The 24,541-nt window shown below is 43.4% G+C and overlaps 1 protein-coding gene across 2 annotated transcripts in view; it reads right to left on the reverse strand.

Moving 5' to 3' along the window:
• The window catches only part of LOC146613845 (metabotropic glycine receptor-like), a 117,220-nt gene that overhangs the window by 87,318 nt on the left and 5,361 nt on the right, over nt 1–24,541 (reverse strand). For both annotated transcript variants that reach the window (XM_085378988.1, XM_085378987.1), the window contains exon 2: nt 19,358–19,463. In XM_085378988.1, the coding sequence (XP_085235114.1) occupies nt 19,358–19,463 (106 nt within the window). The remainder of the gene's footprint in view (nt 1–19,357; nt 19,464–24,541) is intronic.

Below are 24,541 nucleotides of genomic sequence, written 5' to 3' on the forward strand. Positions count from 1 at the left end.
TCTAGAGCAAAAGAAATCCAGTCCACCCTCCTTTTCTGAGCTGCTTTTACTCTTGCGAACAGAGGAAGATAAGCAGGCAGCCAAGTCAACTCGCATGAAGCAGCACTTGGGAATTTCAAAAGTAAAGGTGCAGTCCAATCCTTTAAATGTTTACCCAACCACTGAGTTTCAAGCTGCTGCTGCTACTGACAGCTCCGCTCAAGCATCTGCCAAGAAACTGCAAAAACAAATTGCTCAACTGCAAGAACAGTTAAGTTCCTTAAAAGCTTCAATGGAAACCATGGTTGCAAAGAAACCTCAGGCAAAGTTCCCAAAAGCTGTAAAGAAACAGCAGCTAAAGGAGGCACAAACACAGAACTCTCCGTTGAAAAATGAAGGCTTTGGCAAAAACAAAAAGCCTCGCCCATGGTTCTGCTTTAACTGTGGCGAGGATGGCCATATAGCTCCCTCTTGTGACAATGAGCCGAATCCCAGTACTGTTGAAGCCAAGCGGAAAGAGCTAAGGGTAAAACAAAAAGCTTGGGAAGACCAATGTGACTCTGATTTAAACTAGTTCCTGTTTCAGTTGAGGGACAAACTGGAACTAGAAGCGACAAAAGTCCCACTCAAAACCGCCCAACAAAAAAGTGTTGTGCACAAACAAGTATGCGTCATTCCAGCTTTCCAAAGGGCTTAATTGGCAAGAAGTGCACAGCTAATGTCAACATAGCTGGAGTGAGTTGCAATTCTTTGTTAGACTCTGGGTCGCAAGTAACGACTATTTCACACTCATTTTACCAGAGACATTTGTCTGATCTTCCCATCCAGCCAATCAGTGACTTAGATGTTGAGGGTGCAAATGGACAAGTTGTACCTTATCTAGGGTATGTAGAAGTTCCAATTGGCTTTCCAAAAGAGTTTGTTGAGTCTGAGCCCCAAATTTCTACATTAGCTCTCATTGTCCCTGATTTACGTTCCAGCACAGACTTACCAGTTTTAATTGGTACAAATGCCCTTGATGTTTTATATGAGGAACACTGTAGGGATACTCCTATTTCATCAGCTGTCTATGGCTATAGTCAGATTTTAAAAATCCTTGAACATAGACATGAAACAAAAAGCACAGGAAAGCTTGGACTAATGACACTGAAGGGCAACACACCTTACGTAATACCAGCTCATGAAAGGGTTTGCCTAGAGAGTTACGCCCACCTAAATTCACCAACCACTGACAGATGGGCAGTTGTAGAGCAGCCAACTTCCTCAGCCCTTCCGGGAGGAATCTTTGTCGATTGCTGCCTTATCACAGTGCCACGTCAAAGTCCTTACAAGCATCCTATTTGGATCAGAAACGAAACCGATCATGACATCATCCTTCCTGGCAACTGCGTTCTTGCTGAACTACACATTGCAGACCAAGTCCTTGAAACTCAAACCACGTCGAGTGCAAACTCTGCAGGCTGTTGCAGCCTGTCTGCAGACTCATGTTCATTACCCAGTGACCAGTTGACCTTTGATTTTGGCGATTCACCTCTGCCCAAGGAATGGGAAAGTCGGGTCACGCAGAGTCTTAGTGCCTACCGTGACGTTTTTGCATGCCACGATCTCGACTTTGGCCATGCCACTAAAGTTAAGCATAAGATCAAGCTTAAAGACGAAACGCCTATAAAACAGAGATCGCGGCCCATTCATCCAAATGACTACGAAGCAGTCAGGAAACACCTTAAAATGCTTCTCGATGCTGGGGTAATAAGACAGTCAGAATCTCCCTTCTCATTCCCCATCGTTGTAGTCAAGAAAAAGAATGGTGAGGTACGCCTCTGTGTGGATTACCGCAAGCTTAATGTGCAAACGGTAAAAGATGCTTACGCGTTGCCAAACCTCGAAGAGACCTTCTCCGCCCTATCTGGTTCAAACTGGTTTTCTGTCATGGACTTGAAGTCAGGCTATTACCAGATAGAGATGGAGGAGGAGGATAAAGCCAAAACAGCCTTCGTATGCCCACTGGGGTTTTATGAGTTCAATCGAATGCCCCAAGGCATCACAAATGCTCCCAGCACCTTTCAGAGGTTAATGGAGAGGTGTATGGGAGACATTAATCTCAAGGAGGTACTCGTCTTCCTAGACGATTTGATTGTTTTCTCAGACTCCCTCGAGCAACATGAACAGAGGCTAAAGCATGTTTTGGACCGTCTTCGTGAATATGGCTTAAAGTTGTCCCCGAAAAAATGTCGCTTTTTCCAGACATCAGTTAAATATTTGGGCCATATTGTCTCCAAAAATGGTGTGCAGACTGATCCTGAAAAGGTTGCTGCTATCAAGACCTGGCCAGTGCCACAAAACTTGAAACAGCTGAAGTCATTTTTAGGGTTCACAGGCTATTATCGTCGATTTGTTAAGGACTATTCAAAGATAGTCCGGCCCTTAAACGATCTCACATGTGGCTATCCACCTCTCAGAAAAGGCCAGAAACAAACAGGCACTTCTAAATATCTCAATCCTCGAGAACCCTTTGCAGACAGATGGACACCTGTTTGTCAGTCAGCCTTTGAATGCATTAAGGAGAAGTTAACATCATCCCCTGTATTGGGGTTTGCAGATCCAAAGCTCCAATATGCTCTGCACACTGACGCTAGTACCACGGGCCTGGGTGCCGCTCTTTATCAGGAGCAGGATGGTAAAATGCGCGTCATTGCCTATGCTAGTAGGGGATTGACACCAAGCGAGACCAGATATCCAGCTCATAAGCTAGAATTTCTAGCTCTGAAATGGTCCATTGTCGAAAAATTCCATGATTACCTTTACGGTAACGAGTTCATCGTTGTAACGGATAACAACCCGCTTACATATATTCTGACCACGGCAAAACTTGACGCAGCGAGTTATCGCTGGTTAGCAGCGTTGTCTACCTTCAACTTCCAAATCAAATACAGAGCTGGGAAGGCTAACCAGGATGCCGACGGCCTATCACGGAGGCCTCATCAAACTCTGGCTGCAGATAGTGTGACATTGGAAGAGGAAAACAGGATTCAACAACTCACCTCACGTCTTCTCGGATCCCTTCCAAGCTCTAACAGTGTATGCCCTGACACTGTAGCAGCTATATGTAATAAGCATCTTCTCAATGAGAACAGTGAGAACTCACCTTGTGTCATTCTGGTTGAGTCCTTGGCTATGAGTGCTGATGCCATTCCTGATGCATACAGTGATGCTGAAATATCTGGTCAAGTAGCTGCTCCCTTGTTTTCTGAGCATGAGCTTAAAGAACACCAAAGATCTGACCCAAGCATAAACCACGTCATTCAGTTACTGGAATCTGGTGCTGATGTTCCACGTGAAAACAGGTCTGAAACATTTGATATAAAACTGATGCTCAGAGAATGGAAACGTTTTGAAATGAGAAATGGCCTTCTGTATAGGAAACGACAGTGTGACTCAGTTACAACTTACCAGCTTGTACTCCCTGTCTCTCTTAGGTCTACTGTTCTCAAGCTGCTCCATGATGATATGGGTCATATGGGGTGGGAGAGGACTCATGATCTAGTGAGGGCAAGATTTTATTGGCCTAAGATGGGTGCTGATATTGAGACTAAAATAAAGAACTGTGGTCGTTGTGTTAGAAGGAAGTCCTTGCCTGAAAAAGCAGCACCACTGGTTAACATCAAAACCACACGCCCAATGGAATTGGTGTGTATGGACTTTCTTTCTATTGAACCCGACAGTAAGAGTACCAAAGACGTGTTGGTCATCACAGATCATTTCACGAAATATGCAGTGGCCTTGCCCACCCGAGACCAAAAGGCAACCACTGTGGCCAAAAATCTTTGGGAAAACTTTTTAGTTCACTATGGGTTCCCCGAACGCCTCCATAGTGACCAGGGGAGGGATTTTGAGTCACATGTTATTAGGGAATTGTGCTCAACCACAGGCATTAAAAAAGTAAGGACCAGTCCTTATCACCCGAGAGGTAACCCCGTTGAGCGATTCAATCGCACCCTGCTTGGTATGCTGGGCACTCTGAAGGATGAGCAAAAGATTCATTGGCGTGATTTTGTCAAGCCTCTTACCCACGCCTACAACTGTTCAAAGAGTGAGGTTACCGGGTTTAGCCCTTACGAGCTAATGTTTGGTCGAAAACCCGAGCTACCAGTCGACCTTGCCTTTGGGTTGCCAGTTACAGGGGACTCACCAACATCCCATTCCCAGTATGTGCGCAATCTGAAAGCTAGGCTTGAGGAAAGTTACCAGATTGCACTCGAAAACTCCAAGAGAGTTGCTGAGCGAAACAAGAACAGGTTTGATAAAAAAGTCAGAGAGTCCACACTTCAAGCTGGGGACAGAGTCTTAGTCAAGAACGTTCGTTTGCGCAGTAAACACAAACTTGGCGATAAATGGGAACACATGGTGTACCGTGTTGTTAAGAAACTGGAAAATGTTCCTGTGTATGTGGTCCAACCGGAGAAGGGTGGTGGTCCGAGCAGGACTCTTCATCGAGACCTTTTACTTGCATGTGGTGATCTCTCAGACATTGAGGATGAGGTTGAGACAAAGCCCAAACCTCCACGTCGACCTAAGACTCGGCAGAGCCCTTCTGAACCTAAAGATACAGAAATGTCAGAGTCTGAGGAGGAGTATGAATGCATTTCAAGTCATCCCTCAATCCAAACCAAGACGTTTATCAGAATTTGTGACCAAACTCAAAACCATTCCCATGTGCAAAATGAGACAACAAGCTCCGAAATTCAAAATGATCCATGTACGCTCAAAAGTGACAACTCTTTGCTTCAACCAATAGAGACAATCTCGGACGAGAATGACCATGGACAGGGAAATCAAACTGAACCTGAATTGCTGAATGAGGAATCTCACTCCAACATCATGGGAGAGAATCATATTGTCCAAGTTCAAGGAGAACCAGATGTTGAGATAGAAAACATAGAGCAGAGTGAAAATATCACTGACCAACATGCTGAACAAACACCTGAAATAACTCCTGAAACACCTCAAGTGAGAAAATCTGAGAGATTAAAGCGACCCCCAGGACGGTTTCATTACCCCCAGTTGGGTCAACCCCTTATATCCTTTGCACAACGATTTCTGGATAACTTTAACCAAGCTCTTGAGTCGTTTAGTAGCTATGAAAACACTCAAATCTATGATGTTTAGATACATTTTAAGTACATGAAGGCACTCATGTTTATTCAAAGGGGGAGGGTGTAACCCCTATAGACATGGTTACTAGTATTTTCTTGTTTTTACCTGGTAATATTATTTCCGACACCCCTTGAACACACTTTGATTTTCCGTAGTTCAGTGAATGCAACAAAAGCACGTTGCTGCATTAAGCTAGGCAAAACGGAGCAAGACACCCGAGAGCAATTAACAAGCTACACAGTGAGTCTTTCGGTATAAAATAAGTGTTATAAAGTATTTTCAACAGTCTCTAACTTAAAGTTATGTACTTTTCAGAGGCCTTTATGTGTTTTACTCTCGACCAAAACCAGGCAGAGCGTGTATTTGTTTCTTGGGAATTCCGGTGAGTTACTAGAGATGATAAGTTAGCAGGAAAACTTATGCTAATTGTACATGTGGTAAACACTGCAACAGTGCGAATTCTGTATTGTCTAAAAAAAGCTAAAACCAGTCGGAGTACTTGAATTGTGTGTGAAATGGAATGTCGTATTTTATTTTATTGTCTATTTGATTGGGCATCTTCACAAATGCGCAAAACTAATGCAGGATGCACTTTTCTTTTAGCCATAAATGTTGTGCAGTGCCTTTCCTGCACTTTGTAATTTCAGTTATAGGTTAATACATGTAAATAAGTTATTTAAAACTAGTTACGTTACAAACATTTCATGATGTGATTACATATGCCTTAAAAAGGGGTATATAAATACAATTGATTGTAATGCTGTAAAGCAATACAAATGGAATTCATAGAGACAGAACAATGTTAAAACAACAGTGTACTTGATTTTGAAAACTTTATGAGATCTCATTTTATTTAGAAAAACTGTTAAGAACTATTTTGTTTATTGCTCTGTACTGTATGTGCAGACTGGTTTTTTGTGATCCTGGATCTGAAGTGGTTCTGGATATGGATGGCGAGCCAGACCCTGTGAAAACTCTTGGCGAATCCAAAAGCAGTGTGGCCAGCTGTTCTGGATGCAGGAGTAGAGCTACAGTCTGAATTACTTCGAATCGCAGGATTTCAGATAAGCAAGAGCAAAAACTGCTTACTTCATACGGATTGTTTCTCTGGGAAACTATTGAACTCCCAATATCCTGCTCATCAGGAGTCAGGTCTAAAGAGACTACTTATTTTATTTTATTTTGTTGTTATTTTCAAAAGAGCGCTCTTCTCTGTTGATCTTCTGTTAATTTTCTATGCTGTTTACATTGGATTATTGCACCACTGTAACATTGTAATAAATCTGCCGGCTGTTCAACACTCAATTCTCTCAAATTTATTTTACTCCTCTCGAATCTAGTCTATAAGTTTAATCCTACTATACTAAGCAGGTGTTACACATGCAAGCTAGCAGCACCCCATGAGAAACGGGCCGAAGTGTTTAAGTGTTTACCGGAGTTTTGCACCCTTGGCAAGCGGACTGAGGTATGTGATGAGAGATGATCTGTTGTTATATTTTATTTAACTGAACTGTGTAATCCCTTGATGCTGTTTGAAGTAACCCCTTTTGTTTTATTTAATCTGTGACTGTATATCTCAGAATTACTTGTTTGAACTTGCCTGAATTAACTTAAGCTCATTGTTATAGTTCAAAGGGTACTGTACGGGTATCAATTTTTTCTTATTTTATAGTTTTCACGGTGTTCAACGTCCAGAGAATGAGCCGTGTGTGGTGAGGAAATAAATGGCTGCACCCGTTAGAGACTCTTCTGTCGTTCTTGATGCCAAGGGCTGCTACACCATCTCCACTTTATGTTTGGTATTGTCAATAAATCGCCTTCACATCTGAGTAAGTGCTGCATTTGAGTCCTCCTTTCCACTCTTCACACGGCCGCTGCCCCGAGCCGTGACAGTACGACGCGACCACGAGATGGACCCAGCAGCGCTTAACCCGTCCAAGGAGCTACGGGAGAATCTAATCGATGCCACACAGGAGCTTATCGACCTGTGGCTGGAAAACCCGGGTGGCACGTCCCAGCGCGCTATAGAGAGGCGGCTACAGCGTCTGGTGACCGGTCTCCCATGGCTTCTAGGCTCGCTTTGTTCGTGGGAGTGGGAGTTTCTCCTTTTGGACCTTGGACTACACCCCCCGTCTGCATTCACTTTCGAGCAGCCCGATGCGGTGAGTGAGCGGGATGCATTGGCTTCCCCAGATTCCGGGACTTTGTTTTCTGGGGCTATTCAGAGCGGGATGGGAGACTGTACAGGTCGCTTACCTACCTTCGTGGTAACGGATCCTTCCCAAGTGGGCGTGTACAAACCCTCTGGAAAACTGACAGACTGTGTCTCTGCCGCTCCTTCCGAGCCAGGACTTTATCGCCATTCTCCGGCTCAGTTCTGTGTCCAGCCACAAGCTTCCAGGTCTGTAGCTCAGCCGTTAGCCTCCCTAAGGGCACAATTACCTGTTCTGCCGCTGCTCCAGTTAGCCACTCAGCCACCACCGCCGCTAGCATCGCTACAACCCATAGTTCAGTTAATGGCTGAGTCACAATCTTCACACTGCTTTTCCACCGCTGTTTCTGAGCAGGGAGGCAAACTGTTTCACTATGGACCTGTTCCTCAAAAGCTGGCAACATTAGAGACCATTGCTCACTCCAGGGCTTCCCCAGAGGCTGGGTTACTGCCCTCAGCTTACTCTGGACCCCTGGAGGCCAAGATGCCAGCTGTGAACTGCACCGGGCTGTCACTGCCTGAGCAGGGTCAGTGCTCTGCGCAGCTGCAGCCCTCCTTATGTGTGCCAGAGGCCCATGTGCCTGCTGGTTTTGTTTCATGTGTGCCAGAGGCCCATGTGCCTGCTGGTTTTGTTTCATGTGTGCCAGAGGCCCATGTGCCTGCTGGTTTTGTTTCATGTGTGCCAGAGGCCCATGTGCCTACTGGTTTTGTTTCATGTGTGCCAGAGGCCCATGTGCCTGCTGGTTTTGTTTTGTGTGTGCCAGGGGCCCCGGTGCCCGCTGGTTCTACGGCTGTTTTCACTGGGGGGCCCGAGGAGCCCGTCCAGCCTCCTGTTTCACTAGCTGGGGGGCCCGAGGAGCCCGTCCAGCCTCCTGTTTCGCTAGCTGGGGGGCCCGAGAAGCCCATCCAGCCTCATGCCACGTCGGCTGCCACGTCGGCTGGGGGGCCCGAGGAGCCCGTCCGGCCACCTGTGGCTGCTTCACCACCTGTGGCTGCTTCACCACCCGTGGCTGCAGCGCCGCCTCCTGCAGTACCACCACCTGCAGCGCTACCACCTGCTAATGCCACGCCTCAGCCTGAGGACGCAGCCTCGCCTGGTCCAGCTTCATCCTCGCCTGGTCCAGCTTCATCCTCGCCTGGTCCAGCTTCATCCTCGCCTGGTCCAGCCTCTGCATCGGCTTCGCCTGGTCCAGCCTCTGCATCGGCTTCGCCTGGTCCAGCTTCAGCATCGGCTTCGCCTGGTCCAGCTTCAGCATCCGCATCGCCTGGTCCAGCTTCAGCATCCGCATCGGCTTCGCCTGGTCCAGCTACAGCATCCGCATCGGCTTCGCCTGGTCCAGCTTCAGCATCCTCATCAGCATCGTCTGGTCCAGCCTCCGTGTCTTCATCCTTGCCTGGTCCAGCCTCTGCATCGGCTTCGCCTGGTCCAGCTTCAGCATCCTCGTCAGCATCGTCTGGTCCAGCCTCTGCATCGGCTTCGCCTGGTCCAGCTTCAGCATCCTCGTCAGCATCGTCTGGTCCAGCCTCTGCATCGGCTTCGCCTGGTCCAGCTTCATCCTCGCCCGGCCCTGGTCCAGCTTCATCCTCGCCTGGTCCAGCTTCAGCATCCTCGTCGGCTTCGCCTGGTCCAGCTTCAGCATCCTCGTCTGGCCCAGCCTTCGTGTCTGCAGCATCCTCGTCTGGCCCAGCCTTCGTGTCTGCAGCATCCTCGTCTGGCCCAGCCTTAGTGTCTGCAGCATCCTCGTCTGGCCCAGCCTTCGTGTCTGCAGCATCCTCGTCTGGCCCAGCCTTCGTGTCTGCAGCATCCGCGTCTGGCCCAGCCTTCGTGTCTGCAGCATCCGCATCATCGCCTGCAGCAGCGTCTTCAGCATCCGCATCATCGCCCGCCGCATCAGCTCCAGCCCCGCCTGGTTTGGCTTCAGCGGGTCCTGCCTCTTCCTTCTCCTCATCTGTGCCTGGTTCCACTGTTGGCACACCACCATCCGGTCCGCGTCTGGCACCTCATCTTCATTGGCCGTTTTCTAGGCTGCTGGCTGGTCGTCATCGCCGTCGTGGCCGCCCTCCTAAACGAGGTTGTCGCCGCCACGGCCTCCTTCGTGGCCGGCCTCCTGAACTCTTTACGCACCGCCACGGCCTCCTTCGTGGCCGGCCTCCTGAACTTTTTGCGCGCTGCCACGGCCTTCTTCGTGGCCGGCCTCCTGAACTTTTTACGTGCCGCCACGGCCTTCTTCGTGGCCGGCCTCCTGAACTGTCCCATCCTGGCCTCCTGTGCTATCGGGCCCCAGGCCGGCCACCTGTACTGTGCTTCGGACTCTGCTCCCCTGTGTGTTTTGTGAACGTTTGTTTGGGTCTCTGGGGCCTCCATTTTGGTCGTGGCCCGGTCCCTCCGTCCTGGACCCCCTGCCGCCCGCCCGGGTCTGGTGGCGTGTTTCTGTGGCTGTCGGGGGCCAGCCCTTGAGGGGGGGGTACTGTCATGGTCCTGCGGCCATGACTCAGTGACTTTGTGTTTGTGTTCTTTATTGTTATTATTCTCTTTATTATTCATGGGCTGTTTTGGGATGGTTTGTGTTTTGGGATTTTAGATACTGGGTTCTGGGTTTGTGCTCCCTCTATTGGTCCCTGGTGTCAGTGTTCCCCTGTCTCGTCAGGTTAACCAGGTCCAGCTGTGTCTCCCACCTGCGTGTGATTTCCCAGTGTCTCTCTGTGTACTTATGGTGTGTGTTTGCCTCTGTTCCTCGTCGCGTCGTCTGTGTTCATACCCTGTGAAATCCCCTGCGTGCTCTCCCTGCTGTTCTCCCTTCATGTTCAGTTTTGCCATCTCCACTTTATGTTTGGTATTGTCAATAAATCGCCTTCACATCTGAGTAAGTACTGCATTTGAGTCCTCCTTTCCACTCTTCACACGGCCGCTGCCCCGAGCCGTGACAATTTATTATCTCAAAAGTCTCTGCAAGCTAGTTCAGTTGAATTTAATAAAAGCTGCTGATCATTTTTCATCAAAGCTTCTTCTAAAGTTTGTTTCCCGCTGTAATATTTTCTTCAAATCATGCATTTGGTAATCTGGACTGTGTCAGTCAGACACAGCCATCGATGCTATATAACATACCTAATTCAATAAGATACGTCTCTACTGTATGAGAGGGCTCATTTGGAAAGAAACCGTTAACTTTACACAGTCATGAATGTTTATAGGATCACCCAAAGTGGCAATACTCTGTGATGATATGGTTCAGTCCATTAATGTGAATTTATGCTTATTACATTGCCTTCAGGGCTCTGCAGGAGGAAAAAGATTTTCTACTATAAAGCAAAATTTAGCTTAGCTCCACAGCAAAGCTTGCTTCATTAAATTGAGGAATTATTTACCTTAGCTTGAACTTCCTTAATGCAGTTTTGAATTATGGTCTCTTTGATGATGAAAAAAGCAAAATGAAATAAATGTAAACACATGCATGGATTGCCGAATGGTGTACAGATGCACTAAGTCTTCAAACACTTCATCACAACTTAGGCTGTGGAGCTTCACACTTCCCTGAGGAGAGATGAAGAGCCTCTGGCTGAACAAAACAGAAAAAGGACTGCAAAACAGGAAAAGACTGAGCAGAGCAGGTTACATTTTGTCTTCTCTGCTCCCAGAATCACCCTTTTTTTTCAACTACTACTGTTAAAGCAGGTAAAAGGCAGTCAGGCGTCTTCTTTTTCTGACAAATAAAGTACTTCGTATTGTAGAAAGATTTGCATAATCTTTACACCTGAACATCCTTCAGTGGTAACATCTGCACAGGCTGTTGCCGTTTCCCATTTAGCTGGGTATCCTTTTCCTTACATACAGTATTTATACTGAGTTTAAGACTTGTGAAGCTTCAATCCTCTTCTTCCGCAGCAATGTGCCAGGGTTGATAAGGACACCAAATTCCACACAGTGAGGCAAAAGCAAACATTTATGTTCATGTCCCTTTTTTCTCACCCTATACGGTCTGATTGTATTGCAGAATGGCCACATGTGTACAGATAATTAATTTTTTTAAGAACAGAAGGACTCAAACCTCATTATAAAAGGTAGCTGAGCTGCAGCCAGAAATAATGGTGCTCCTCTGTCCAGCAAGGTTGCTGAGAATGGTGATTTCCATGTCGCTCCCTGGAGGTAAACCCACAAATTAGGGTCTGCAGAGAGTAAGTGTGAGTACTAGAAGAAGTTTCAACAACTGCCACAGCATTTAAAGCAGCGGATGAAGAATGGTGAATTCAGTTGGCCACTTCATACAGTTATTTCATGTGCAGGGCTAACAAAAGCAAGAGAATCACATGTTTTTTTTGCAGTTTTTTTTAGCCTGTCTTTTTGCCCTCCTCTGAGAAATTGGCAAGAAAAGGGAAACATGGATAAGCGGTACAGCTGTTAGAGTAAGAAAAATGGAAACAAGAGTGGGCTACACGGCAGATGAGTGGGGCGTAATAGAGAAATTTGGGAGAAAGTGAAAAGCCACGGAAGAAGAGAGTGTGGAAAAGAGGAAGAAAGGGAGAGGAGGAAGCATGGCTGATTGAGGAGAGAAAGCCAGAAGAGAGACAGAGGGGGTAACCCTCTTTGGCTGTCACAGCAGTTTACACTCATTAGTAGAGCTCTGCCTTTGAAGCGCCTTATCTCCAGTGGCACAATTCACAGGATGGGCAGAGAAAACGCACACACCGACAGGCAGAAATGCAAACATCCCGCACACACATTAACATCGACTTAGATTAAAAAATAGTACACACAAAACAAAATGCATAAACCTACTTATCTGCATCCAGTCACAAATCACCCACACTAATCATCCTCTAGTCTTCATCTAATTATATAAGCAGTGGCTCCTTATGTAAGATGCTTCCCCTACGACTGACTATCCATAATGCATGAAGTCTTGTATTTGGTTCATGGTGACACATCCTACCTTCCTCCTCAGCTGCTGTATCTGGGCAGACCGGGAAAGAGACCAAGGAGAAGGAGGGGAAGAACAAAGCTTAACTATATAAAGGAAAGAAAATTATGACTGCCAGCAAAAAGTTGCCATAAGGATAAAAAATTCATTGGTGAGATAATGTACACTTACAATCTTCTTTTGAGTATATTGTTTGGCATTTTTACATTTTGATTATAGGAAATATAATAATAATAATGACTTAAAATTACTTTAAAATAAATACGTTTAAAGTACAAAATATGATGCTGCTATTATAAACAACAGCAATAGAATTATTATAACATGCACTTTGTTTTTTAAGACATACACTGGTTAAATGCATCTCTTACTATAAGTATCATAGCATATGTAAGTATATCTGTTCCTTTACTCCTCCTCAATCTGGCTAAACTTTCAATTTAAACGGCCAACGGCACCAGGATAGTCAACACCTATAAAGCTTTTGTGTTTGCTTTTTAAAAAAATAATTATAACACTCAAATCCTTACGAATCATATATACTGTGTGTAGTAGCTGATCTGAAAATGAACACCAGCATTACGTATACGGTACATGTGTATTTTGTTGATATTACATGTACCTTGTGTGTAGCTTGCTTGTAAATATTTTTTATTTAAGTAGTTTTAGTGCAGGGACAATTTAGGATAACTGTACCTATATACATATATATTTATCATGTAATTAAGCAGTTAATAAGCCTTCCTTAAACGGTGCTAATAGTGCCTGCAATTGATTACTTTGTCTTATACATTGAGTATGCAGCTTGCAAAGAAGAAGAATAAATATGTTTTTATTATAAATTTGATGTTTATTAACAGTCATTTTTGCTATTTAACTATATGCAGCTATCTAATGAACATCAGAAGAATAAGATGATAAATTAACATAAATATGTCTGTCTTTTAAGGCAGGTTTTTAGTAGTGGAAATAATATAAAACTGTATATGATTAAAATTTTAGTCATATAGAGTTTTTCACTCCAACTGAAATTTTTGAACAGGTAACACGGAACAGGAAGGTTTTTAGTGCAACACCATACACTGCTTTACAGTCAGTTTCACCCAGCAGCTTCCAGCAACCACACACGAAATATACATTTTTGCTGAGCGACCTGCCATTACTGGTCTTTAGGCCTCGGTGACTGGGGCACTCTTTTTTTAAAACTGTATATTCAACTAGCACACTTTAATAATTAATCATTTAAAGCATTTTATCTACCTCATATCCACAAGCAAATTTAGAATCGCCAATTAATCACGTGTTAGTTTTTATATTTTATATGTAACATAAAAGATCTCCACACAGAAAAAGTGGGGTTCAAACCAGGAACCTTCTTGCAGTGAGGTGACACAGTTTACCACTGCACCAATTGCAACTCGTAGGCTAACATGAATACTTTTTACAGCTTGGCTGGTGATAATTACAGTCCAAATGATGCATCATGACATAACATTTTACAATTTGCAACTCAGATGAAGTTCAAAGCTGCAGTAGCAAAGGTCAGATAATCAAACTGATAACCACCCCCTACACTGCAAAAACTCAAAATCTTACCAAGTATATTTGTCTTATTTCTAGTCAAAATTATCTCATTACACTTAAAATAAGACACAATCAGCTACAGGGCAACATTTCAGTAAGCTAAAGGAACTTGTTTCAAGACAGTGAATCTTGAAACTAGAGAAAAACTAGAGATTTTTCACTTGTTCCACTGGCAGATCTTTTCACTTATTTTAAGCTAAAATATCTTGTATTAAGTGAAAAAATCTGCCAGTGGAACAAGTGAAAAATCTCTAGTTTTTCTCTAGTTTCAAGATTCACTGTCTTGAAACAAGTTCCTTTAGCTTACTGAAATGTTGCCCTGTAGCTGATTGTGTCTTATTTTAAGTGTAATGAGATAATTTTGACTAGAAATAAGACAAATATACTTGGTAAGATTTTGAGTTTTTGCAGTGTAATTCTAGGGGCTACTCAAAGTTAATTCTATTGTTGGAAGATACAGTAGTACTACGGCAAGCAAAAAGGGGAAAAAAACTTAAAAAGTGCCAAAATGGTTCTCAGAATTGCAATTTGGCGATAGAGTTCATAAAAAAGCAATCAAGCTCAGTTTATTAGATATACCATTTGGATAAATTACAGAAAATAAACCTGCCCAAACCTGTTTTGCAAAACTGCCTCTAAACAAGAAAAAGGCATTCCACTGAAAAGGCTTTTTCTCCAGTATGCAAAACAAAGAGAGGAGGAAAAGCTGCAGTGTTAACATAAAAGTTGATCATCTACAAACTGACTGAACCATTACATCACAGCAACAGTGAGAAAGTGGGTGTTGTGCTATTACTGCTCCATCACATTACAAGAGACTGTTTCATTATTATGGTTTCACTGTGAGACAAAGCCTCGGGGTATGTTTGTACTGGATGGGGGAAAGCAATGAGCCTCACATCAACTTTCCACAGCCCATTTCCCACAAAAATGTATTTAGCAGGATTTAGAAATGAACTGTTGTTTAATAGGGACACTGGGACAAAGAAGCACTTTCCCCTTGCTTGGTCCTTATTGTGATTGTGGTATAGCTGCTCAGACACTATATTAGCAGCCAGATCATTTTTGTTAAGGCTTAAGCCTGCACTCTTTTCGGGCTTTGATTTGAGCAAGAAAATTGAGGTAAAGTCCCCAAAGAACTACACCCAAATAGGAGTAATGGGCTGGCTGAATTGTGCTCGGCAATAAGCAATTAATTACATCAGGCAGGAGAAAAGAATGAAATGAAGAAATGAAATGAACGAGACACTGAGAAAGAAAGAAAAGGGCAGGGGTGAGAGTGAAACAAGAAACTGGACATGTCGCGTTGGAAATTGAAAACCGTAAGAAATTGCTATGAAATAGACACAAATGCACTGTTTGTAGTCATGTGCTGCCTCGCAGAGTGTTAAGTCAAAGACAAGCAACTTATATTCCCTAAGTGCTCAGTAGCGTTTAAAGACCAGCTAACAGCGTGCCGTTGGGTTATATTTACTGCAGAGTCCCTTTCCTTTGCTACCATGACAGCTCTATATCACAGTTTCACATGGTTCTCACATCTCTTTATTTATCCTCAGCTATCTTTATTTATCTGACAGTCTGTGCATCGAACACCTTCAGGGGAAATCAAAATGCCACTGAGCATTTCTACATCAAAGATACATTAAGAAATATCTACAAAATGCTATAGAGGCATGCTAAAATGCTAAGCTTATAGCGTGCAGATTAAATATTAGTTTCTCTCTGAATATGCAGATAAAAGTGTGCAAGAGTCAAGATTTGTTGTACCAGATACACTATATTGCCAAAAGTATTCCCATGCCTGCCTTCACACGCATATGAGTGACATCCGATTCTTAATCCATAGCGTGTGTGGCTATAACACCTGAAAGTGTTCTGGGAAGGCACGAGGTTTAGGAGTGTGTTTATGGAAATGTTTGACTATTCTTCCAGACGTACATTTGAGGTCAGACAATGATCAGGACTCTGTGCAGGCCAGTCATGATCTTCTAGACATCCATGTCTTTATGGACCTTGCAATGTGCGCAGCCATGTTGGAAGAGGAAGGGGCCATTCCCAAACTGTTCCCACAAAGCTGGGAACATGAAATTGTCCAAAAATGTCTTAGTTTGAAGCATTAAGAGTTCCTTTGACTAGAACTAAGGGGTGAGCCCAGCTCCTAAAAATCAACCCCACACCATAAGCCCCACTCCACCAAGCTTTATACTTGGCACAACGCAGTCAGACCGTACCTTTCTCCTGGCAACCGCCACACTGCACTTGTCCATCAGATTGCCAGAGAAGCATAACCACTGCTCTAGGGTCCAGTGGTAGAGTGCTTTACATCACTGCATCCAACATTTGCATTGTGCTTGATGATGTAAAACTTGGATGTGGCTGCTTGGCCATGGAAACCTATTCCATGAAGCTCTCTACACACTGTTTTTGAGCTAAACTGAAGGCCGCGTGAAGTCTGGAGGTCTGTCACGATTGACTCTGCAGAAAGTTGGCAACCTCTATGTGTGTTAGCATTCCTAGCCACCGCTCTGTGATTTTTCCATGGGCTGCCACTTCGCAGCTGAGTTGCTGTTGTTTCCAATCAGCTTTACTTTGTTATACCAACACTAACAGTTGACTGTGGAATATTTAGTAGTGAGGATATTTCACGACTGGACTTGGTGCACAGGTTGCGTCCTATCACTGTACCAAGCTGGAATTCACTGAGCTCCTGAGAGCGACCCATTCTTTCACAAATGTTTGTAGAAGCAGTCTGCATGTCTAGGTGCTGGATTTTATACACCTGTGGCCATGGAAGTGATCGAATGCATGAATTCAGTGGTTTGGATGGGTGAGTGAATACTTGTGACAATATAGTGTAATTTATGCTAGACTCATTGGCTCCACACTGCCCTCCTTTTTAAAGTTCTCAGAGAGCAATCAGCTGTAGCGTGTCTAAATAAATGCTGTAAGAAAAGTCTGTTCCAATTGTGGATTTCATTACTCTATGAAATCATCCGTGGACAAGATGGATGATATTGTTTCTTGGTCAATATTTGCTCTCTCTATGAAAACATTTGCAATATAAAGTTTTAACTCTGTGCTGTTTGCCCCAGTGTCTTAATTTCTGCTCTCTAAGCTCCTCATTACATTTCAAACAACAAGAGAAAAACAGCACTGCGGATTCAAGATGGCACTGAATCACTGGCTGCCGCTCGGCCAAAAATATAGTGTGTGAAGGAAATTAATCATAGAAGCTGTGAGCTCTTCGATGGCGGTCTCAAACTGTCCCTCCATGACGTTTTAAGTCCAACTGTAGTGACAGCATTTTGAAAGAAAATGTTCTGAGCAAAAAAGTAAAAGTTTACAAGTGTGCAATGGCACTGTGACTTATTTTAACACAAACCAAAGCCACATGTGCACATATAAACAGGGCACACACCTAGCGTAATTCAAAGCATTTTGATGACAGTGATCAGACTCGGACAGCTTAGCCTTGTTATCCTTGGCAATTAAAAGGCTGCCAAACCTAAAGTCACAGCCACAAAACATATATAAAATATATAAAATATTAGAAGAATGCAAACATAGAGATCTGTCTCATCTGTATATCCCCCCCACCTACCCGCTCTAATGCTCCATGACAGACTGGTGATGAGTTGGGAGAGAAGCGCACGCAAACAAAGAGCATGGTCAATAATTCATCTCATCTTGCTGCAATCCATTACACTGCATTTATTATACATCATATGGGCAGCAACATGCCATGCACGCCCGAGCAGTCACTCTCCCATGTTGGAGTCAGACAGGCTCCCTGCAAAACATCACACGTTGGCACTGACACAAGCGAGATGGCAATTACAGAGGCAGGCCGCTCACGCGCACGCCGCACCCGGATGCTCAGACAGACACAAATACAAAACTACCTCATCGTTCTCTGTCTTTCTGACGCTTCAGAAAGAGACAAATGTGATGAATGTCTGCCGCCGGTTCTGTCACACCGGTCACACAGATGAGAATGCTTTAGTGTGGAGAAGGCGCACACATCGCAGACAGTCCTGCAGAACTCTTAAGTCAGTAGGCGACAAGCTACTTTGTAAAATAATCAGTTTTGTTCCACTTATCCCTTATCTTGCCTCTACCATGAGGTTCATTTTTGTTTGTTTGTTTATCCCTCAGCCTCCTAGTACAGTGGTCCCCAACCCCTGGGCCTCGGACCGGTACCGGTCCGTGAGTCGTTTGGTACCGGGCCGCGAGAGTTGAGGCTCCGGTGTGAAATGTATGGTTTTCAGGGTTTTTATCGGTTTTCAGCGTTACTTTGTTATCGTTTTTATCATTAACACGGTTTTCCTGGGTCTTTTCACGTGTGTTATGAATAAATCTTGTTTTTTTCGGTACCGGTACTAGTTTTATTTTGTTGTATTTGTTGTATTTGTATTTCACAGACCTTAAAGGCCAGTCTGTGAAAATATTGTCGGGCATAAACCGGTCCGTGGCGCAAAAAAGGTTGGGGACCGCTGTCCTAGTAGATACACCTATGGTATCAATTTCAAAATCCTAGATGACTTCCTTGTCAAGTTATCCCAGTCAAGGTTTTAAGAAAACATGACCTCTGACCCATGACCTTGATGCTGAGGTCACTCAGATTTGGACTTGTCTGGGATTTTTAGCAGATGCACCTGTGGTGACAGTGTGAAAGTCCTGCATCCCTTTGTTGTCAAGTTCTTACACTGACAACTTGGGTGTCCATATTGCCGCCTGCCAACTATCCACCCAGCTGACAGGGTGACAACAATACCCCATCAGCCTGTTACTGCAGAAAGATGAAAAGGGATGTGCATCAAAGACAGTGTTTTTGCAAGTGCTGTACTCAAAATGTTTGGGCTCAATTAGGAACATGGTAGTGTGTAAAATCAGCCTTTTACTTATTGCTGTACGACGGCCAAGTATCATTCCCTTCAGCCTTATCTGCATCTTTTGGGTGGTGCAAACCTTCCTCTGCATCACTCTGATGTAGTTTGTTTGCGCCTCATGGTGAATAATCGAATGATGTCAGTACTTATACTTATGGAGAGGTATTAAACTGCAGTTAAAAACCTTTTTTAAAACATATAAATAGAAATATAGTATGCATGTTGCCTTGTTCATATTTCTCGTGTCCGAGAGAAGTTTCAAAGGAGGGCCAGCACAGAGCAGCATAAAACATCCATTCTGTACCACTCCTCACAGACAGTTTCACACATTTACAGGAACTGTGGCTGAGTGAATGGAGAACATTACTCTTCGGGTTTTGGTCAGTTATCTGATGCTCATACTGAGGACACATGATCAAAGGCAACCTGCGATGAGAGGAAAGGCAGCGAAGGCTCTGTGAAACAGCTCATTCAGGTCTATTATTAAATGGAACAGTTGAGTTATAAATAAATAAATAACTCAACTGTTGCATTCAAATTCAATGCAAGTACTTAGAAAAACAAATAGATTAACAAATAGGTGAATGTAACTCCAAAATTAAGAGAAGTAGCAGCAGACTCACCTCCATGCTGGTAAGATTACAGCGATGGGTCCCGCTGAACCAGCCACTGTTGGAGCACTGGTCAATGTCCACATCCTGCAGGTTCACGTCCACGCGGACAACGCCCCTGTCAGAGAGAAGGAAGCGGGGAAAGAGTCAGGACAAGAGTGCAGAAGAAAAGAGGGAAAGAGGGAGGTAGAAATATTGAGAGGAGTAAATAAAAGAAACAAATGAAATTGAAGAATCAAATGTGTTCAGCAGGAATGGAAGAAAAGTGAAACAGAACAGGAGGGAAGATGAAAACAAGCAGAAAGGAGGCACGTGGACTACACAGATGCAGGTGAGGTCAGAATGAAAGGGAAGAAAATTAAAAACAGGAAAGAAGAGCAATGCTCGGGGGAAGTGAGGTTAAAGGTTCAACAAGCAGGAGAAGAGAGGTGTAGCCGAACGGGAGGAATAGGAATAAATTGAAAGGGAGAAGAATTAAGAGTGATGGAGGTAAGTAATGAAAAAGAAGAGAGAGACAGAGGTAAGGAAAAAGAAGCAGGGTCAGATTCATAATGTGCCACTTTTCCTTCCAGACACTGAGAAATTAAAAAGTAACGCTTTTAGTGTCAAGACTGTTGCCTCCAATTTGAGAACGCTAGCTTTCATATTTTCTGAATTCGGTTTCTTTGTTCTTGTTGTGCGTTGAACACTTTCACAGATTTGTGTGGACCTTTTGGGTTGCTGGGAATCCTGTGCAGGATGCTGACTGCCTCGCTGCAGTTTAGCTATCTGGTTGTCAGGCCATTTCACCTTGACTGATGGGCCTCATCATGTGCCTCATCAGCTCGGCTCACTACAAATACTGTATCCTGTCGCTTTATTTTCTGCTTGTTGAGCCGCAGACAAGTCAAAGACAAACAACTTTTGTTCCAGAAGATCATGGCTTCTCTTTCCTGTCAACAAATGCAACACGATGACTAATGCGATGAGTCGGCTGAAGCACGTTTGTGCCTAATAAGCGCATAAATCTGAATCGCAAAGTTGCCATGACAACATACTGATGTTTAAGAAGTTAACTAAGAATCATTAACACTAAACACAGTAGTTTAGGCTAATGGAAATATCAGCAGTTTTCTCATTTTGAGAACATTTTTCACCTGATGGTAACTCGAAATTAAAAATAAGAGGTCACCCAAGCTGCTATAAACAGCTTCTAGTTCCACGACAGCTGAGTGCTATAGTTTTTAAGCACATTTGTTGGACGGCTTTCAGCGGTGGATTATTGCACATTTGGTGCTGTAGTGAGCTTTGAGGAAGCAGGCTGGTATGTTATGAATAAAAGTAAACTACAATCTGATCCCATGCTTCCCTGTGCAAATGCCAGTGTAAAGTTTTTAAAGGCAGTATTTATGTGGGGTGTGTTCTCTGCTCCCGGCCGTGTTCACTATCAGATTCTGAGGATTTTCACACCAAAGGTGAGAAATACTCTTGTTTTCTTGCTGCGCCTGAGACCCGAACAAGTTCAATACACGGAGACTGCTGGCCTGTGCAGCAGTGAGCCACTACAGATTCAGACTGTGGAGTGAAGAAGGTTAAATAAACTGGTGAGGGATGTGACTGAAATACAGCACAGCCCGAGACTTCAGCTAAGTCAGTGTAGCCCACAGTGAATAGATATCTTTGTTTATGACTCTCTATCTCCCTTTTATCATGCACACTTATAAATAATGCCTGGTTTTCTTTTATTAAACCTTTTATTAAACCTCGCTGTCAATTCCTCCACTCCTTTGTGGTGAAGTGGTGCCTGACACCTGTTACCTCCCTCCCCCATCTGCCTGGTGGGAAGTGGAACAAACAACCGCAGAGAGAGGCTTTGGCTACCACCTCTACTCGAGTACACAAGAAAGAAAAAGAAGCAAATGTGTTTACGCCTGTATGTGTTTGTGTGCACTCGAGTCCTTTACGCAGGTCAAGGCTTGGTGGAAAGCAGAAGTAAAAACTGAGAGATGTAAAAGAGCTTGGATCTGTGTTAACATGAGGCACAAATTTCTTAGAGTGAAAGAAACATCAGGACAAGCACTGCATGGGGGTACAATTTGATCATTTCTGCTACAACATAACAAATGATTGTGAAGACAAATGTACGCCTCGGCCTGAGTACCACTAAAAGAGTGATTCTTTACATTTACACAGCACAGATGGTCCTTTATTTCTCTGGGATGATTTATTCTTCCTCCTCTCACTAGCAATCCATCAAAACCATTTAGCCACCCATTAAGGCTTCATGATAACCATCAGTCACTTCCAAGCTATTTACAAAGTGCTGCTCTATACTGCTTAAATTCTGATTTCATAAATCCAGCTTCACAGCGACCCTTCCAATGAAATTATTTCAGATTAGGCTTAGGTGAGCAATAGATGGATAAGCTGCTCTCAGGTCCTGTGTCAGGTCTTTGACGGACTTTTTCCTGTTTCTTGTGGAGATGACTTGCAGATTCTGTCTGCTGTAGACAGTTTTTTAGGCCTGCCACATCTTCTTTTCTCCTCCACTTGTCTGGTTTCCTCAATTTTTTTAAAAACACACCGCACACAATGTGGAGATATGCCAATTTTCCAGCTATTAGTGCTGCAGGAATCATCGTTTTGGTGCCAAAGGTATGATTTTATGTCCATCAAAATGTGTTATCTTTGCTATTTTCTGTAGATTCAGGTAAAGAAGCTGGAAAATGTATGTGTTTGTCATAGTCAGTGGAAGCAGACTGTGTGGAGTGTGAATAGTGGACCCAAACGCAGACACAACATGTCTGGAACATGGAACGTAACTTGATTTAACAAAAGGTGAGCTGTTTAATAAGGCTGATGAAAAGGTACAAACGAAGGGCAAGGCAAACTGATGCAAAACTAAACATTAACCTAAACTGAGTAAACTGAAATAGAACATGAAAAACCCTGACATGAACATGAATACATGAAACCTGGAAGCATGGCGTGAAACAACAGACGACCTGACAATGAAACATGACAGCAGAACACGAAACACAGGGGAACACAGCTTATACAAATGAACATGACGCCACAGGGGTATGGGCAGAAATCTGTGCCATCAGAAACTGAATTTGAATAAGTTCAATTTGAATTTGAATTGCTCCGATTGAATCTGAATTGTAACTTGAATAAATGCTTTTGAAAACTGAATTTGAATTAGTCTAATTTGAAATTGAATTTATGGTTTGAAAATGATCATCACTAAATTGAAATTGAATTTATATTTTGAAAATGAATTGATTTGCTTTGAAACTGCATTTTATCCTTTAAAAATTCAGCTCTCAAATAATTTCAGTTTCACTTCTCACCATTCAGTTTCAGTTCTACAATTCAATTTCAGTTCCAAAATTCAGTTTTTTGGAACTTACATCCGGTTCCGGTTCAAGCGCAGATTAATAGAACTACGTTTTACTAGCGGACCGAAAGTGTTACCGACGGGAATCTACAGCGTCTTGAGCTGAATTAAGACTTCAGAAGTCATTCGTCATGTCGAATGACCAGCGGATAAACTCTCAGGTTGGTAATAAATGTATTACATGTATAAGAACAAGCGTCATGTTAACAAATGATAGCCGTAAGGTAACTGTTATGCTTATTGTAGCTGCTAGCCAAAAACGCTAATTTAGCGTAGTTTGCCCTGAATTCAGCTTTGACAACAAATATGATCGACTGTTTCTAGTAGAATTCCAAAGTTGTCATCTTGGACCCTCTCAGAGTACCCCCTCTGTATGCTTGCAGAGACCCCTACAGTAGGGAAACATGCAAAACGGTGTCCAAACCTTTGTGTTTTAGCTTTATTTATGTCTTACACAGCATCCCAACTCTTTAGCTAACTTAATAACTTTAGCTAAAGTGAATAGTTAGTCTAATTCATTAGTGCAGTATTACTGGATCATCTCTGTTTGAAGTGATATACAACTATCACTGTGTTTAACTACCATAATAATTCTTAGGGTACTGAGTGCATGCTTAATTAGATATATTTTTTAAACATACTGCTCCATTACTATGTTTGACAGGCTGAAGTTGTCGGGTCACCTCCTAAATTGACCATCTTTTACAGGTGTTTTGTGCCAGAAATGGAGTGTCCACTGAAGACTGAAGATACTGAATCTCTACGCCTTGCCATTGATCCCTATTGTGCCTTCATCTAGACAAGAGACAAACTTAACCACTCTCATATGCTCTGTACCTACATCACATTCCCTGACAGTCGTAGCTTGGCTCATCTGAGGGTGAAATTATAAGAATGTGTTATTTTGCAAAGTGCTCTCTAGTGTTCCTAAATAAAATATGGCATTGAGGTCATTTCTTTTGAATTAATCCCTTCTTCTGAAATATAAGAACCTCTTCTGGTTTTAATGGCACTTTGGATTTCCTGACTTTCTGTTCCACTTCCAAACCCAAATAGATGCTGACAAGCTGACACAGTAACATGGAAGAGGGAAAGACGTTGGAAAGGACTACTACAAATAAACCTAACGCCTAACAATGAAAAGTGTAAAATAAGAACAACAATAATAATAAGAACAATAATAAAGATAAGATGAAGTAACAAGTTTTTAGTTTTGTTTATTCCAAATGATCATCCAGATGTCTGTGACATGTGATGACAAACACCATAATGGAAGGCCTTAGTCATCACATGCTTAAACTCATATTTTTGCATATGCTGAACAGGCAGTCAGACATGCTGTAACTGTGGGGTAGAAAACAGCATGAACACCATACGGCAGGGGTCTCAAACTCCAGTCCTCGAGGGCATGGAAAAGTTGCATGACTCCAGTCCACCCTTGAGGACTGGAGTTTGAGACCCCTGTCATATGGAATATGACAGGTGTGGTTGAACTGCATGAAGACTCTGAAGTTTCTCTTCTCTTCTGGCAGGACAGGAATGTGGCCTTGTCCTGTGAGCCACTGTAAGGATGTACTTAGAGTAGAACTGGACTGTCACCGGCCTCAGGCTCTTCACCCTTTTCAAAGACAAAGCAGTCATTTAGATAAAATATTAGATATTGTTTACCTGTAAATGCACAAAGAGAATTTAGAAATGTAATTATTGTCAAGAGTGAACAAGTACTGATAGTGTAATCTACAGCTGTGGCCAAACGTTTAGAGAATGAGAAGTGTTGTTTGCTTATTTACAAAGTTTGCTGTTTCAGTGATAGTTGT

The sequence above is a fragment of the Diplotaxodon limnothrissa genome, linkage group LG18 (assembly GCF_057381915.1).
Source record: "Diplotaxodon limnothrissa isolate DT_005_m linkage group LG18, D_limnothrissa_male_GT1.1, whole genome shotgun sequence".
Taxonomy (NCBI): Eukaryota; Metazoa; Chordata; class Actinopteri; order Cichliformes; family Cichlidae; genus Diplotaxodon; species Diplotaxodon limnothrissa.